The sequence below is a fragment of the Convolutriloba macropyga genome, chromosome 3 (genome assembly GCF_964194025.1).
Source record: "Convolutriloba macropyga chromosome 3, txConMacr16.3, whole genome shotgun sequence".
Classification (NCBI taxonomy): Eukaryota; Metazoa; Xenacoelomorpha; order Acoela; family Convolutidae; genus Convolutriloba; species Convolutriloba macropyga.
This window is the reverse complement of record NC_134470.1, coordinates 24392076-24408947: the sequence shown is the minus strand read 5'-3', so window position 1 is coordinate 24408947 and position 16872 is coordinate 24392076. Positions and strand designations below refer to the sequence as shown.

Sequence of the window (16872 nt, the reverse complement as noted above, 5' to 3'; positions counted from 1 at the left end):
CCGAAAGAACTTAATAATGTGATCAGTAAAAAAGCTTTGGCAATCAGATCAATTTATTTGGTACGAAAACAAATACCTTTAAAGGCTCGAATAAGTCTCTTTAGATCAATTGTTTTTTTTTGAGGCATTTAGAATTTAGTGCATCAGTTTTTCAAAGTTTTGATCCTACTCAATTGACAGAATAAACAAAATAATTACATGAGGAATAAAAGTTTGCTTTTTTGAACCAAATATGACACTGCTCATAAACTACTTCTTAAAAATAAAATATTTTCGGCAGAGCTTCAAATAGCAAAAACTTCAATAAATAGACTTTTCGATATTGTCCAACAAACAAACACACAAGACCAAAAAAAAATTCAGAATAATCGGAGACGTTGAAATTGATGTAATTAGTCGTACATATGGTATTTCTCTGACACCAAAATGTAATCCGAAATGAAGTCGAAATTCATTAATAAGAAACTTTGCTCGTAAATAGATTAAAATTCAAAGAAATCAAAATCAAAAGGAAAATTTTTATAAAAATTAACAGAAGAGATGCAAAAAAGGCACGAACGAGTTCCAATGGACAAAATATTGAAGGCTTTAAAAGTTTATTTTTATAAAATAATTCACGAAAACTGTAAACTGAACCTTAGTTTTTTTGTTATCCTTAGTTTTTTAAAGGAAAGATGTAGTATGTTTGATTTGAAAAAAAAAGAAAAAAAAGGCCAACTGAACGTTACGTCATCTTCCTCCCCTGCCTAAAGTCAAAGTCCGATCAACTGAACGAGCAACCCTTCCGGCTAACGTTCAATCATATGGAAAAGACCCTTTTAATACGATTATCTGAATCTATTGATAAATACTCATTCGAAATGCAACTTCGATAATTCGGAAACATGAAATATACAGTCTGAGCGACAGGTTCCCAACACCAGCTCATCCACGCTCAAACCGCTTTTAAGATTTATTCTCCAGACCAGTGTCCGGGCGGACATACCATGACGTGTTTCAAAAACGTTATTACTCGTTGCTGGCTGTTTAAGAGCAACCACTCATAGCATCTATATCTGCAAGAGCAACCATTATAAGCATCTGCTGGTCTCTAACTATTAAAACCACGCCATAAAACTATTACTCATATTATATTATGTACAAAGTAAAGGGGTGTTAAAATAAGCAAAACCGGAAACCAGCACCTGTCAGACCTGTAAAAAACCAAATCATCAGTAAAACAATATGACATGAAATTAAAATTTCTCTTCGAAGATTTCAATTTTGTCATGATCTTCTCTTGAACATAATGATTAAGCAAAAACCGAAAATCTGCTAAAAAAATTGATCTATGCATATCTACATACTGTTTACTATTAGGATATAATGATTTTAGTACTGATAGAATATGGTACTATAGTCCAGTGAGGGGGTGACTAATTTATTGGTGACAAGCAATATTGCTACAAGGGTGAGTTGAAATGTTCATACAATTAGACTTCAGAGCATCCTTGTTTTTTGCTGGCCCATTTTTTTTCGGTAGCATTATGTCATTGTCAGAGCTTCCTCTTAGAACTCAGTCGAAAAGACCTCGACATCTTAAGAATAAAAAGTCATTTCAGAACTCCAAGGCAGTCATTCCAAGAGTCTTTAAAAGTTCTTGCAACAATGGAACTTTTGTTAATTCTAGTATGAACGTCGTTACCAGCTCTTTAGATACTTTCAGCATGTTTGATATGCTCTTAGCAACAAAAGAAGTTTTGAATATTTTGAACTTTAAAGAGTGGCAATCCTAATTTGTTGTTATTATTATCATTATTGGGTGCATTTTTCGGTGATGCACTACTATATTCCGTTATAATCAGTCAAGACTCATAATAATTTGAAGATAGATCAAAATCCGACCTCAAAGCACAATTACTCTAAAAAAGATCAAGGAAAATTTTAAAGCGATCCATGAATTCATATGAAATTTATGATTTCAATTGCCGAATTTTTAGAAAATCTCTGCTTTCGTTGACATTTGTAATATTTTTTAGAAGAGCTGCCCAAATTAACGCAACAATCTGAATATTTCACAATACTGCAAGTATAACTTGACATTAAACCAATACTAAATTGTGCTAAAAAGATTTAAGGGGCTTGATCGAGCCTAATTCTCAAAAATTACATGGTTAAGTTTCACAAAGACAGTCGAAGTGCAGCAAAGTTTAAACAGTGATCACTTGAGATATATGGAGGCAATGATCTAATTTAGATCTAATCAATAATTCAATCTCGTACATGTAAGATTGATTGTTCAATCTTTTCGTGTGAATAAGATTGAAACTTCTGTCAAAATGCACAAGATATATTTAGCTATCTCATGTTTATTTCAGCTACTCCTTGTTGGCCATGACAATGAAAGAGTATTTGCTAATTTTTGTCAAGAAATGTTGAAGTACCATTTGTTAAGGTGATTAATACAGTATCAACTATAACTATCAATAACTATCATTGTTATTATGGTTCACATTGTCCTTATAGAATTCAAGTTATAAATAACTCCCGAATTTTCTGAATTTTTGTTGTTATATAGATCCCAGTCTTAGATTGGAGCTTCTGGAGAGACTCTTGTGATTCAGTGGTTTCAAGGGGTGTCTGGGCAGCATCCTTGTTAAAACCGCGCATTTTATGAAAGTCTGGGTACTATAAAATGTTTATAACTTTAAATAAATTAAAATTAAAATTTTTTTCATATAGCATGCACCTTTTATAAACTGAGGTCTAATACTGGGGATCGTAAGTTTGTCAAACACTGTTGCTTTTCAATGGCTAGCAATACTGATGTTAAGTTTGGGTCAAAAGTGTGGAGGAACAAACGAGGAATTCTCGCAATCTTCGGAGTCACTCTCGTCCAGGCTGTTTGTGGAACATGCTTCTCATCAGGTAGATGATCTCAAAACTTTAATCAGATTTGAAAAGTATTCAGATGGCAATCATTAAATTCACTGTTATACACTAAGCAATAGATATAATTAATACTTTTTCAATGCATTGCTATTTCGATCATCAAACAACGACTTTAATTTGGTACCCAAAGAGAGCGCTTATGAGAAAATTGTTGGCCTCGTATGTTGTTCGAGGTCGTAAGTCATTGATCAAACCCAAATTTCGGTCAATCAGTATATTTTAAGGTGACAAACCAAAGTGGTATCATTGCAAAGCTTGTGCAAAACACGGTCGTTGTGAAGAAACGTTTAAAAGTTTTTGATTTGCTGATAAAGAATTGAGCTAAGCATTGCTAACTTGGGTAACTATCAGTTTACAACTGACATGAAATTGGAGTAAAATTCTCAGAATAACCTTCAGCAAAAATTTATAATTTCCAAATAGTAATTTCTGTTGAACTTTCAATCATATCTAGACAACACGTTCTCTGCTTAACTGCCTCAAATGTTTTTCAAATTGTAATGTTGACCCAAAAAAAATTGGCCTTGAAGAAAAGAGAAACATTTGACCGTGCTGCAACAAACAATTTTTGTCTAATTTTTACTTTGCGGAACTTTTGGGCGAGGCGGGGTAAGATTTTACGCTCTATAGATACTAAGAGAAAAGTAGAAAAATAATGTAAGTAAATTAATCTGATGACACGCTTCTCAAGCTTTGTCATTTTTTACTGCAAAAAATGTGGAAAATAGAATATGACACAGGTAATATTGAAGAACCAGCTGAAAAATTTTTGTGTATATCCCAGGTTGAGGTGCCATAGGGAAGTGTCCTCTGATCAGACCGTTCCAGACGAAAGTAACCTCTGATCAAACCATTCCAGACCAAAGTATCCTCTGATCAGACTGAAGTGCGCTCGAAACACCGTGTGCGCTCGAAGTGCGCTCGAAACTGTCTCTGATCAGACCTTTCCAGACGGAAAGGGCCTCTGATCAGACCAAAATCAGACCACGGATCAGACCAAACCCAGACCGCTCTCCAGAGGATTGTGCGCTCAAAATCACTTCTGATCAGACTATTGTGCGCTCAAATGTCACTCCTGATCAGACTATGGTGCGCTAGAAATCACCTCTGATCAGACTCAATTGCGCTTGAAATAGTCTGATCAGTGAATGGTTTTCAGTATGAACAAATTTTGTTATATTATATTCATTTCATAAAAATTATTGTTTGCATTATTAAATTCATCTAAAGAAAAGACCATTCTAAAAGTATTGCAAAAAAAAAGAAAACGCAACTGCCGAGAAAACATTAATTTTAGTATTACATTAGTGTATATTTTGAAATCAACGGATGAATTTAGACAGCTTTCCATATAAAACGTCGTATTCTACAGTTAAACAAAATTTCCTTGTAAGGGGACTGGCATGATCTATCAGCTGGACCCCTTTGATTCTGATCAAAGACATCAGACTCTAGATGTGTCTGTGATTAGAATGCTGCTTTTTGTTGCCTCTTGGCAGAGCCGACATCGCTCGGTAAAATAAAACAAAAAACCGAAAAAAAATCCACTCGAAATGGTCTCTGATCAGACTAATGTGAGCTTGAATCCGCCTCTGATCAGACCATTCCCATCCTTAAGTGACCTCTGATCATACCATCCCCAGACTATTGTAACCTCTGATCATACCACCCCCAGACCGAAGTGACCTCTGATCATACCATCCCCAGACCAAAGTGACCTCTAATCATACTATTGTGCGCTCGAACCAAATCGCAGACCCTGTATTTTTGGTCTGGGAACACAACGTGTGCTTTGGACTTGGTCTGATCAGAGGTCACTTCCGGATGGCACCTCAACCTGGGATAGTCTTCTCCAAAAAATGAATGTTTTCTGATAATTTCTTCTGTTTCATAGAGATGTTGCGTGGGAACCATACCAATGTGACAAACGGAAAGAATATATTTTCCCTCTCCTAGCATATAATCATTAAGTATTCTTTCTATGCGGAAGGCACCGATGATTATTTGGCAAGTATATCGAACGAGATACCGCCTAAGGATTAGAGTCAGCTGGCATTTGAAATTATTTAATGACTTAAACATAAACCAGATTGCGGAAAACCTGATTTTTTTGTTTTGGGGGTGTGCTCAAATGGCAGAGCAAACTTGGTAAAGCAAACTATAACTTGTTAGAGCTTCAGAACTTAAAATTCTATTTCTATTGCAGAACAGCCATTCCCTTCTCGAATTTTTACTCCTATTGCCCTAAAAATATAATGCTATCTTACTTGATGTTACTTCACTACAAAAATTCCTAAGTTTCAATAATAATCGAAATAAATTTCACTGAAACTAAAATTATTTTTTCTATATCTTTTTTTTGCATCCAATTAAACAATCACTTTTCAGCCAAAAATCCAGCAAAAATCCAGTTTATTCATTTGATCAACAAATATGAAACCGGACATTGTCTATGTGCGTCCGAAACAGACGCAAAAGTGTCAAAATTGATTTTTCAAAAGGTAACAAAAATTTATTTCATGATCAATAGACGAACAATTATTTTAATGTATAGACAGAAATTAAAATTGATGTCAATGTTGACGAGGAAAAATGAAAAATTGAAAGCAAGTTTTAATAGTTCTCTCAGTTCTTTATTTCATCATACATTAAATACATTAAATTTCTTTTTTTGTTGCCTGTCATTCATCGAATTGAAAAATCATTCAAGTTGAAACAATGAGAAGTTACAAATATTGCATTTTCTCCATTTTTTTTCCTTTTTGTTGAGCGTACTGTGTTGTATTGTAAGGCTTGTCTCAGAGAGTTGGTTTCTTGTCAGTAACCACCTGAGGACCAGACGTTATACTTATCCGCTAACCTGTATAATGCGTGTTAGTATTTTCGGTGTTTATAATGAATCTTTTCTGTACAGAAAAGATTTCAGTCAACCAATTAGTAAGGTTCTCACCACAAAGTAACTCGAATTTTGTCTGTGAGGTTTTCTTTTCTCGATTTCAAACTTTTCATAAAATAATGAAAAAAGAAAAAGTTTGTAGTTTTTTCCTTGTTCACAGGCAAAAAGTATTCGTTATTTTTTTATCATCAATAAACAACCTTTTCAAAATTTTGTTTGAGAAAATGTTTTAGCTGTTTTTTGACGTCCTCTTACTCGAGCAACAAAAAAATCTTGAAATTGAATAAAACATCTTTTTTCCTCTCTTAAATTGGTCTCAGTATTATTATTCGTGAAAGTCTTCTGAAAAAAACTTTATTTTTATGTTGTACTTGGTTTGCTCTTACCAAAACAAGGCAGGACTGGCCGTGAAAAAGTGTTAAAAGAAAACTTTGAAAATCCAAAGATACAATCAACTACATTTTGAGAAGATCTCTCGAACGAATGGCTAAGAGTTGGCTTTAAGTGTGGGGAAGGCTGCAGAAAGAAGAACTTAGACCCAGAGGAGAACACTAGACCCAGCCGTAGTGCAGTGGTGGAGGGGTTACAGAAAAGCAGAAAAGAGTGGGGAACGACAGAAATGAGCCCCAAACCTATATTAGCATAAAATTTCCTTGCACAAATTAAAGTTTTGCGTAATCAGTAGCTTAAGTTAACCGTACAACCCAAGCCCACTGAGGATCTACGAGAAAAACGGGGCACTTAGTGCCTTCTGGCTTAACCAGTGTATTCTTTTTATGAAGATGAAAAATCAATATAATTCAAACAAACGAGCAAAAGAATATTCGAGCTACAGAAAAAGAAATAAGTCACGCAAAAATGTTGCATAAAAAACATACACGACTTCACTCAATTACTTTTGCTCGTCAGAAACAGATAAAAAATATTCCCGAAAAGGGTAGCGGCCAGCTGGGGCTTAGGAATGGTCGCATTGTGGAAGAGGATGGGGTACCGTAGCCTGGGGATCAAGCTCTTGGGTGGGGTGGAGGTCAAGCTACGATGAGGAAGGACTGTTGGGACGAGAGGTTCAAATCGCCAGGTGTATGAGGGTGGAAGGGGGAAACTGGGTGATTGTGGGGGGGGGGGGTGAGTGGGTGTGGGTGTGGGGTGATTGAGGGGGGTCAAACATTGAGATTAAGAATAAGAACTGCCTGTCACACCATGAAATTGTCTTCTCAAAAGAATTTTGGTGAGTCACATGCTTAGAGACTAGTAGGGAGTAAGGCTCTAAGAGATCTGCTCACCCACTTCATGGCCTCCGAGCTTCACTTTTCTATCTTTTTTGAAGACGAAAAGTTAAAAGGGTCAGACGGAAAATCGGTCAAGCGAAAAATTGCCAAAAAACACAATTAGAGAGTCACGCAACCATGCTTAAAACTCGAAACGTACATGTTTTGAAATAACCAAAGTCAATGGAAGTAAACGTCCGGCTAAGCAGGAACTTCTGGCATTTTAACTTCTGGCACTGCTGTCTTTCGGCATTTTAAAATATGCACGTTTTTAAGTTATGTTAAAAACACAGAGTGTTTTAAGTTATGTTAAAAAGACGAGTGTTTTAAGTTATGTTAAAATTCTGATGAAGCTACTGTTTGAAATATTCCCTTCTAAGTCTAGTCCCAGAGAGAAGAGGGGTCTTTCCTATTGTAGCCCCCCCCCCCAGTTTAGTGGTCAGATAACCTATAGCCCCCCCCCCCCCCCCAATCATGGTAAATATACCATAATGGGGGGCTATAATTTCATGGGGGGCTATAATGGGACAGACCCGAGAAGAGTTCCTTGACCACAGATTGTTTCTGCTTTTTTATTTTCCTGTTTAAAGATGATCTGATGGGAAATCATTGGAGTCCCATACGGAGTATGCTCGCTTAACATTATTCATCAATGACACAATAGCGATTCCCTGTTTCAGGTAACATGTCGCCCTACGTCACATCATATGTCAAATTCAAGACAAAGAGCACCTGGATCACATATACGGTAGGTCATTTCGCAGACTGGACGTTCCAGCCCCAGGAGACCTCTGATGAGACCATATTTCAGTCCTTTTCTTTGATCAGACTATTGCAGACTCAAGAAATCTCTAATCAGACCAATAAGAGAACCAAAAAGCAGCTGCCCTGGTCCGACCGATTCATTTCTTATGATTATCAGAAAATGTTGCAGACTTTTCCATCTGATCAGACCAATGCATCATCTAGGTTCTATGAAGTTCTATGTGGTTCTATCATCGAGGTTTATGCAAATATATATTGTAACCAATTCATGCGTAGCGTATTTAACTTTAGTTCGAAAATCGAAGTTTTCTACCTATTACAATGGTACCTATCTGAATGAAGAATAGCAAACATTCCTTGAGTTGCTTCTGTTTATGTTTCAATCAAAGATATAATTCTAACACATTACTAAAACTCAGCTGAAAATCACACATGCAGTTCCCAGCAACCATTTTAGTAAGCCATACAAAAGCAACATTTTCCAGACAAAACATCGCAAATTTAAAACTATGCTATTCAGTCCTTAAGAGCAGCTTCAACTCTTTTTATCAAAAAAAAAATAAATCATTTCATAATTTTGAACTGTTCACTCTTTCTTTTCAGTTAAGTTATTCTTCCACATTTAGCGGGGGGAGGAACTATATTTAAGGTGGGTAATATTTCAGCCAATTTTCGCTGAATTTATTACTTAGAAGACTTGATTCAAGATCTTGATTCAAAAAATGATTGGCTTTAAAATGAATTTTTTGGCTGATTTTCACTATTTATGTTCACTTTGAAATTTGTTTTCGGTAAAATTTACTATTCTTTCATCAATTATCTCACAATAATTTAACAATATCCACATCTCTCACGATTTTAACAATATCCACATTTTCATTATTCTCAGGTGCGGGTTGATTATTCTCAACATTTCGGGTTCGGTTTGAACTAATTTTTTTTAAAAACAATGTGGCGCCAAATCAGCCAATTTTCAATATTGTGGTCAAAAACTACCCATAAAAAGCAATAATAAAACAATACCCGAAAAAATAAAATATAATCATGAGAAATACTGGATTTTCTTACCTCTGTTAAACTCAGATTATTTTTCACGTTGTTTCCAAAAATGTTTCACTTGCCCGGATCTGAGCATCAATAAAATTCAGTACTGAATCATAAAAATTTCATTATGAATTTTACTATGCGCAGAGCTCTGATCATGACACTTATTAGACATTTATTATTATTATTATATACGATTAAATTCAGAGTAAAATTCTGGGATTCATTTGAGCATTATGAAGCTCAGAAACTGTATTTTTAATGATCATAATGAATTTTTAGTCTGTTTTTGCACTGAACAGCATGAAAAAACACTATCGAAATTTGGGAAAAACTCGATAGGCAATTCATAAAATTAATTAATCATCATATGGTTAATCGAAAAGTCTTGCAACATATGGCTATTCAAAATAAACTGTTTATCTGAAGCATTTTCATAGTATTTTAAAAGTTCCTGTCTTTCCATCTTTGGAGCTCTGGGTCACAGTTCCAGGTCATGACTCACAAATTTAAAAAATAAATCTTTTTATACGGATATCTTAGCTGACAATATTATTTATCGGGCAAGATAAATGAGACGAATAATTCTTAGAAAGTTGCCGCAAAGGCAAGACCACACTCCAATTAACGGGAGAATTTTTCCTACTGAAATCTTAAAAGTCAACATCAACTAGTATTCATATAAAAATCTTTTTATAAAATGATCAACCCAAATCAATGTCTTTAGGTCCTTATATGCTAAAAAGATAAAAAGAAGAACCAGAACTCGAAAAAATTCGAAAAAGAGCATTTGTGACTTTAAAAGACCTAACAAACAACCACAAAAAAATTTCCAAAATGAAATTTTATTGAGCAGAACTTTGAATCAACACAAAATTTTCAATAGTTTTTTAATTTGAAAAAAAAAATTTTCTATGCATTTAACATTTAATTTCCTAATTCCATTTTTCATTCAGAAAATGAAGTCTAAGAACTGCATGAAATTTTTGCAAAATTAAAGTCATGCAGAGACCAATTTGACCTCTCCTTTGATATTTGTTGTTTTAAATTTACCTGAGAATTTTGATTACAATTCTTAGTTTTCTTAGTGTCTTCTTAGTGTTTTGAGATTATGTTAGTTATTAGTTAACCGTATTCAAAGTAGTCTTATTTTTAGTCCATCGTCCTATCATAATGGCTAATTAAGGACCGAACTCATCGTCTGATAATGAAGCTTCAATGAGCTAAATAAATTGATTTAATAGCTAATTGTTTCTATGACTTGACAATAACTGGTTTTCAATGATATATATGTGTGAATCTTGAATTCTCATCAGTTTCTCAAATTTTTGTTGTCTGGCCATTTCATTTCATTAATCAAAGACTTTATAAATAAATAATGAAGCAATTGAAACTCGAAATTTTGTTTCCAGCTTATAATTATTTCTCGCTATTGGCATTTTACTACATGTAATTGACTCTAATTTTTTGTAAGTTTTCGGCACTTTTTTAAGTTTTGAGAACATAGAGTTAATTCCTACTGTTCTGTAACTGACTTGATTTTGAAATAAGTATGCAAGAACAAGTATCTTCTATGAAAAATAAAAGGTATTTCGTAAGTGTTCTGCAATGTAAGATCTCAACTAATATATATATATATATATATATATATATATATATATATGTGTGTATATATATATATATATACCTTGAGTTGAGATCTTACATGATCTCAACTCAATGTATATATATACACACACATATAGTATATATATATATATATATATATATAAATATAAATATATGTACATATATAAATATATATATATATATATATATATATATTTATATATATATATATATATATATATATATATATTAATCAAAAATTATAAACAGTACATAAAGCCGCTCTATCGATTTGGCATATTGATCTACGGAGTAGCAAACACAGCAATAATTAATTCATTTTGAAGACAAGGAAAATTTATCAATTTATCTTTCGTCAGAAAACTGTGGAGAGTTAGAAACCTAAGAAGTCAAAACAAAATAGCATTAAGTTTTGAATCACATCTTTACGGACTATCAAAAATATTAGCACGAGTGCCTAATAAATAAAGTAAACTGTGAAATGTTTCGCAGCAGGAAAAGATCGGGAAAAATCACTATCAGGTGAACGACTAGTGAAGGAACTGGCATCGAGTTGTAAACTTACTAGAAATAACAGAACAAGGATCTCTTTAAGTATCCGAATAAAATCAAACACATTTATTGAAATAGATAAAAGAATGCTTGAAAACTTCCTAGAGTTTGATATAACTGAGTTTTAAATATATAGCCTCTTGCATAATTTCAGAGACAATAATTATACAAAATTTGAGGTTTTCTTCAAAACTGTTTGGGTAGGAGCTCAAGAATATCTCTCCTTGCGCCACCAAAAACGGGTTGTATAGCTTACTTAAGTCTGCTCAGGTTTGGTTCTGAGGATTGAACGAATGATATTCATTTTTTTCCAAAAAATGCATGTAAAGCATAAAAATTTCTCTAATTGCAGCTCATTATTGCACATGTGTTTTTTAGATAGCTGAATTTGCTTGGGATTGAATCTTTAAATATCCTCTCAACACCTCTCGTTACAACCGGAAAAATGCTTTGTCATTTGAAATTGCCCTGTTGCTTACCTCTCGGAACTTTTGGTGTTTAATTAATTTACTTTGCAAGTGCCCAATGTTTCAGATCCATGTGTCTAATGTTCTACATGGCAAGAAATGTTTAACAGTGTTTTCGTTTTTCTTGTATCCAAAGTGCTTGCCAAAATTTTTTTCGTAAATTTGTAATTTTGTAGAAATTCATCGTTTTTTCTGAATGATAAGCTTGCATCGCAAGATATTGTAGCGTTCACTCCCGTAACATCTTAAATTTGAAACCCTACGTAGTTTAACTCCCGATTATTGCATCAAAACATACTGAACTGCAAATGTAAGTTAGCACCCCCTAGTTTTACTAATCAAAAATTCAATTTTTGATGCAAGAATACTTCAATTTAAAATCACATAATGAGGACATCTCTTTAGACCAATGATCCCCTACACCATTCTTCTCGCCTCCCCATGAAATTCAGATAAAATGCAACGCTCATTTACCAGAAATCCCAATGCAAAATTGATGAACTCTATTCAAGTTTCACAGTTAAAAGATAGTTGTCACAATACGCGAAACGTTTTCAGGTATGTTTAACAATGCTAAGTCTGAATTTGTGTTAAACATTAGAGAGAGGAACACAATATGAAAAAATTAAGACCTTGAGATAACTTTTTACAGTGAAATTCGGATGAAGCTCATCAATTATGCATTGAGATTTCTGGTAAGTGAGCGCTGCATTTTATATGAGTTTCACAGAGTGTCGAGAGTAATAGTGTAGGGGATCAATGGTCTAAAAAATAATTTCATATTGTGATTTTAAGTTGTATTTTAATATTCCATCAGCATTTGAATTTTTACTTGTCAAAGTATAGGGTGCTAACTTACTTTTGCCGTTCAGTATAGACACAATTGCAAGCAAATATTTCAACCGCAATCTACAGACCGGGTCAACGATCATACAACTTTCTTTGATTTCTTACTAGGTCATACATGATTCTTAGTAATCATACTAGATCATATATGATTTCTATGAATTCTTGGTAGTCATACAAGGACCATATATGATTTCCTAGAAATCATACAGGGATCATACAAAAAAGTTCGAAGACAAAAAAAACTGTGTAATTTTGATTTTCCGTTGAAGTTGAAAAAATTTCTTGGATATCATACAAGGTCATATATGACACATAATACATTGACTGGTGCCACAAATTCTCGTATAAAGTAGTCAGAGGACTTATTAAGTTATTATATCGCATTTGCAGTCCACATTTGATTCTTTGTGTGCGCTAAAAGAATAACTTTGTGGCTTAAACGTATTCAGAAAACGAATTTGACGTGATATGCAATTTTTTTTGATTAATTTTTTTTATAAATGAGCATTTATATGTATAAACTGGCTTCAGAGTACGTCAAAAATTTTGTTATCTGTTTGGACTTACTCTTTTATTGTGTGCCCAACTTGCAATTGATATTGTACGTTAGGGTATTTTGGCGGATCGCAATGTGATGCCGGGGTATCATATAGGTGATGCCCTACCGAATAAAAACAAAAAAAAACAAATGGTTAAAGATTTTCAAAAAATAGATGTATGATTCTTGGTATTCGTACTAGGATCATATATGATTTCTTTGTTTTCATACAAGGATCGTACTAAGAAATCAAGTATGGACAGTATGAAATCATATATGATCCTTGTATGAAATCAAAGAAACTTCGACCCGGGAGTTAATTAACCTTCATTTTGTGTGAACTTCTTATTATACTTGATAGTGAAATAAGTAAAAGGATCGCATTAACGAATGTGTTGTACGGGATGCTTGTTACAAATAAACTTACTTATAAGTTTTGTTAAGCACCTCATCAAGTCTGATTACATCTAATCTTTTCTTACACTGCCCTGTCGACGCGTGCACAACGAAGTCTCTTAACTCTCTCAACTCTTAAGTTTATGATTCCTGTTTTAGACCTCAGTTTGGATCTTTAGCTGTTGCAACTCCTCAATTGGTCTCTTTGCCATCCTGGGTGGAGTTTGTGCAAATTACGTGCCACCAAGACTTGTCATTTTAATTGGACTAGTTTTCCAGAGGTAAAAAAAGAGCTACTCCCAATGAAGCTGTTTGGTTTTTCCATAACCGACTATCATTAGTAGAGAACCCAGAACCCAGTCTGGTTTTACTTAAGTGTTAAAAATTGCACCGCCAGTTGTGAGCTAAAATTACAAAAAGTCCTGTTTATTAGGTGGAATCAAAATAATGTTAAGTTTAGCAAAAACGAGTTTGAGACCTTATAGAACGTTACACCGAAACGTAACTGTCTAGCATAATTTGCAAGATACGTGGAGAAGGAAAACAGTTCTGAAAAAATTCAAAATAAGATTAAAAAATTAACACGAGAAATTGGATTTATCGATTTGATTATTACGCTTTAAACAATAGAAACTTGGCATCAATATGGAGGAGACTAATTTTACAATTTATTTCCTTTATCACTTATTTTCTTTAATAGTTCTCTGAGTTTATTTTTGTGCGGATGATAATTGCTTCAGTCAACCTAAATCAATGCTTAAAAACTTATTGTATTGAAAGAGGACTGCAGAAGCAATTATTAGAACTTCTTAAGATCGTTTTGGTTTTTAATGATCTTTGCTGAGCTTTGATTTTTTTTCTAATTTTGCTCATTTTGAGTCTTAAGGAACAAATTTTCTATTAAGAGCAGTTATAAAAAAATGACCATTGTGAAAGTCCTCTGCCCTTTTTCAATTTCCCTTAGATCGAAAATTGTTTAAATTTTAAAAAAACAATTGTTGCTTTATTTTTTCAGAGGAACTAATTTGCCGCATAATTTTGATGATTTTTTTCAGCTTGAGCATCCTTCTTACAGGTTGGTTGATTGATTACGGGTATGTGCCTCTCATATTCGTCTATGGGCTCATGCAGGGCTTTGGAGCAGGAATCAATTACCCCTTATGCATCAAATTTGCACAGATGGTTAGACATTTGCACAGATTCTTCGCCACTGTGTGAGATTTCCACATTTATAATAATTTTCATTGAACAATTTTGTCATCTTCAACTAATCCAAATTAAACACCCCACCCAAGAAGTCTGAAATTTTTCAACATTAAATCTTATTTATAAAGTCCTTTTTGAACATATCTGTCTTCATAGCTAATTGCCTTATAAAAGAAAAAAATGCCCATTAATTTGCTTTTTGGTAGGAATATTCAATAATCTTTCCACATAACAACCTGCGAAAACAAATGATATTCTAACAGTGTACACTCGCTGAAAATTGCAATTTGCATTTCCACATGTATAATTTGCAAATCAAGAAATGCAATTTTGCTTGATAAACATCCTGATTTTGAAACCTTTATTGATCAACAAAAATTTTGCCATTCATTTTTGTTTTGTATTTGCCGCATAATCGGGGGGAATGTTTAGTAGATCTAAATTAAGAAAAAAAAACTGAAATGCATATTTCCGAAGAAAATCTAGAAAAGAAGTAGGTCAGTGTTAAGGCAGTAACACTGACCGGGGAAACTGGGAAAAATTGCAAGATCCCAGGATTGCCCGATAAGATTTTTGGTAATTTGCACGATCCCTGGCAGGAAATCTGACAAATATTTGACTGAGCAATAATTTCTCAGAAAATTTTAAAAAAAATGTATTTAGGTATGAAATATAGACCGTTTCGAGCTAGGCCACTGGGAAAGAGCTGGTTTTGAGCAAACATTTTTCAAATCTATGCGTTTATTGAAATGCAATTTGTTACAGTTCAGGCTGACTTTATCAATTTGAGGCTGGTATAGCCGTGTTTCATCATCAGGTACGCGTCTCATATAAAAAATTGTCCATCATCACCTTTGCGAAATAAAAACATATACTTTTAGAAGTCAGAAAGTTAAACTAATGATATTGACTTTTTTAGAATTAAAAATCAAAATTTTCGTCAACAAATGCAAAAACTAAATATTTTAGCATTCTGGAGCGATATATAATAGAATAAGTAAAACCGAGGAGATAACAGTAAGTTCATTTATATCTGTTGAAATTTAAAAATTTTAGTGACAACTTTGTATTTCAACAGTTTGAATGACAGTTAGGTCCGAGCTAACTTTCCCCGCCTTTACAAAGGAAAAAACTACCGTAGAAACTTACCGTTTGGTGAATATTGGTGCAAGTAACTGAAGCAAAAAAAAAAACAATTTGCTGCAGTATAATACAGATTGAAATCATCTGCACAGCATAAAACTGTCAAGTAAGTTTTGACCCGACGGTATTTTAATAAAGATTATTATTCATTCTAATTATTCATCCTATAAATTCTCATGTATCACTTTATGATCTGCATATTGTGTTTCATTTTAAATTTATCGTAGCAGATATCGCTAACGATAAGTGTTGTTAATTTTGAATACTGTTAATTTTTATACTTTCAGAGAATAGTTTTGAACCTATCGAAAAACGGTTGCAAACTTTCAAAACACAAAGAAACGAAATAGAATAGCAAAACAATATTAAAAGCGCCGCTATTAAGCTAGCTACTGTCCAACATGCTCAGCTATTATCAAACAACAGCTTTGTAATTTCTGCCAAAAAAGTCTAACATTTTTTTTTTAAAATATGTAATCCTTCCAAAAACAAAACTGAAAAATCAAAAATGTATTGTGTTTTAACAGTTGGCTAATTGTTGGATGTTTTAAACAATTTTTCAGTGAACTTGTCCACTCATTTTAGAAAAAGAAGCGATTCAAAATTTTTCCGCAGCATTTTTTTTTTTTCAAAAGACCCAGAGTGACTTTTACTCACAAACTTTTACAGCGGTGAATTATTTATTCTGTATTCTATTGACAGCGGTCAATTAAGTAATAATTATTCCGTATTTTCATCTGTTTCTTAATCATATCAAAACTTACATAGTGTAGCAGAAATACGCTGGATGTATCATCTTCGTTGAATTGTGGAGTGAAGAGTTGTGTTCTCTTTGAAGTGGGGTTGTGACTTGTGCTGTCGTCTGAAGTCCCTTTCAGTGAAGTAGTGACTAGTGTCGTCAGTGAAGGGTTCGTGTGATTGTAAAACCAGTGAGGGTGCCAGTTACAGGGTGTGCTGGCCAGTAGCGTCAGTCCTGTTAGAGTACCCAACATGTAGGAGGATTTGTTCCCAGTTGGAAGATCGCTTGTATTCTGTAGTCTCTGTCTGGTTTGTACAAGGAGATGGGCTTACTAAGTACGCACTAAATTTATTTAATAAATTTATTAGAGAAAACAGCTCACGCTGTATCTAAAAGATGGATTTCAACCAGAAGTTAAGATGGTAAGTCCGACTGGTTCAAACATTGTA

The 16872-nt window shown here is 33.6% G+C and overlaps 2 protein-coding genes across 2 annotated transcripts in view; both read left to right on the top strand.

Annotated features, from left to right (window-relative positions):
• The window catches only part of LOC142336089 (mothers against decapentaplegic homolog 1-like), a 536849-nt gene that overhangs the window by 313291 nt on the left and 206686 nt on the right, over positions 1-16872 (top strand). The window lies entirely within an intron of this gene.
• On the top strand, positions 2496-14553 carry LOC142336575 (uncharacterized). The gene is made up of 4 exons (XM_075385485.1): positions 2496-2907; positions 7776-7843; positions 13495-13616; positions 14391-14553. Exons 1-4 carry the CDS (start codon positions 2790-2792, stop codon positions 14551-14553), a joined length of 471 nt encoding a protein of 156 aa, XP_075241600.1. The 5' UTR covers positions 2496-2789.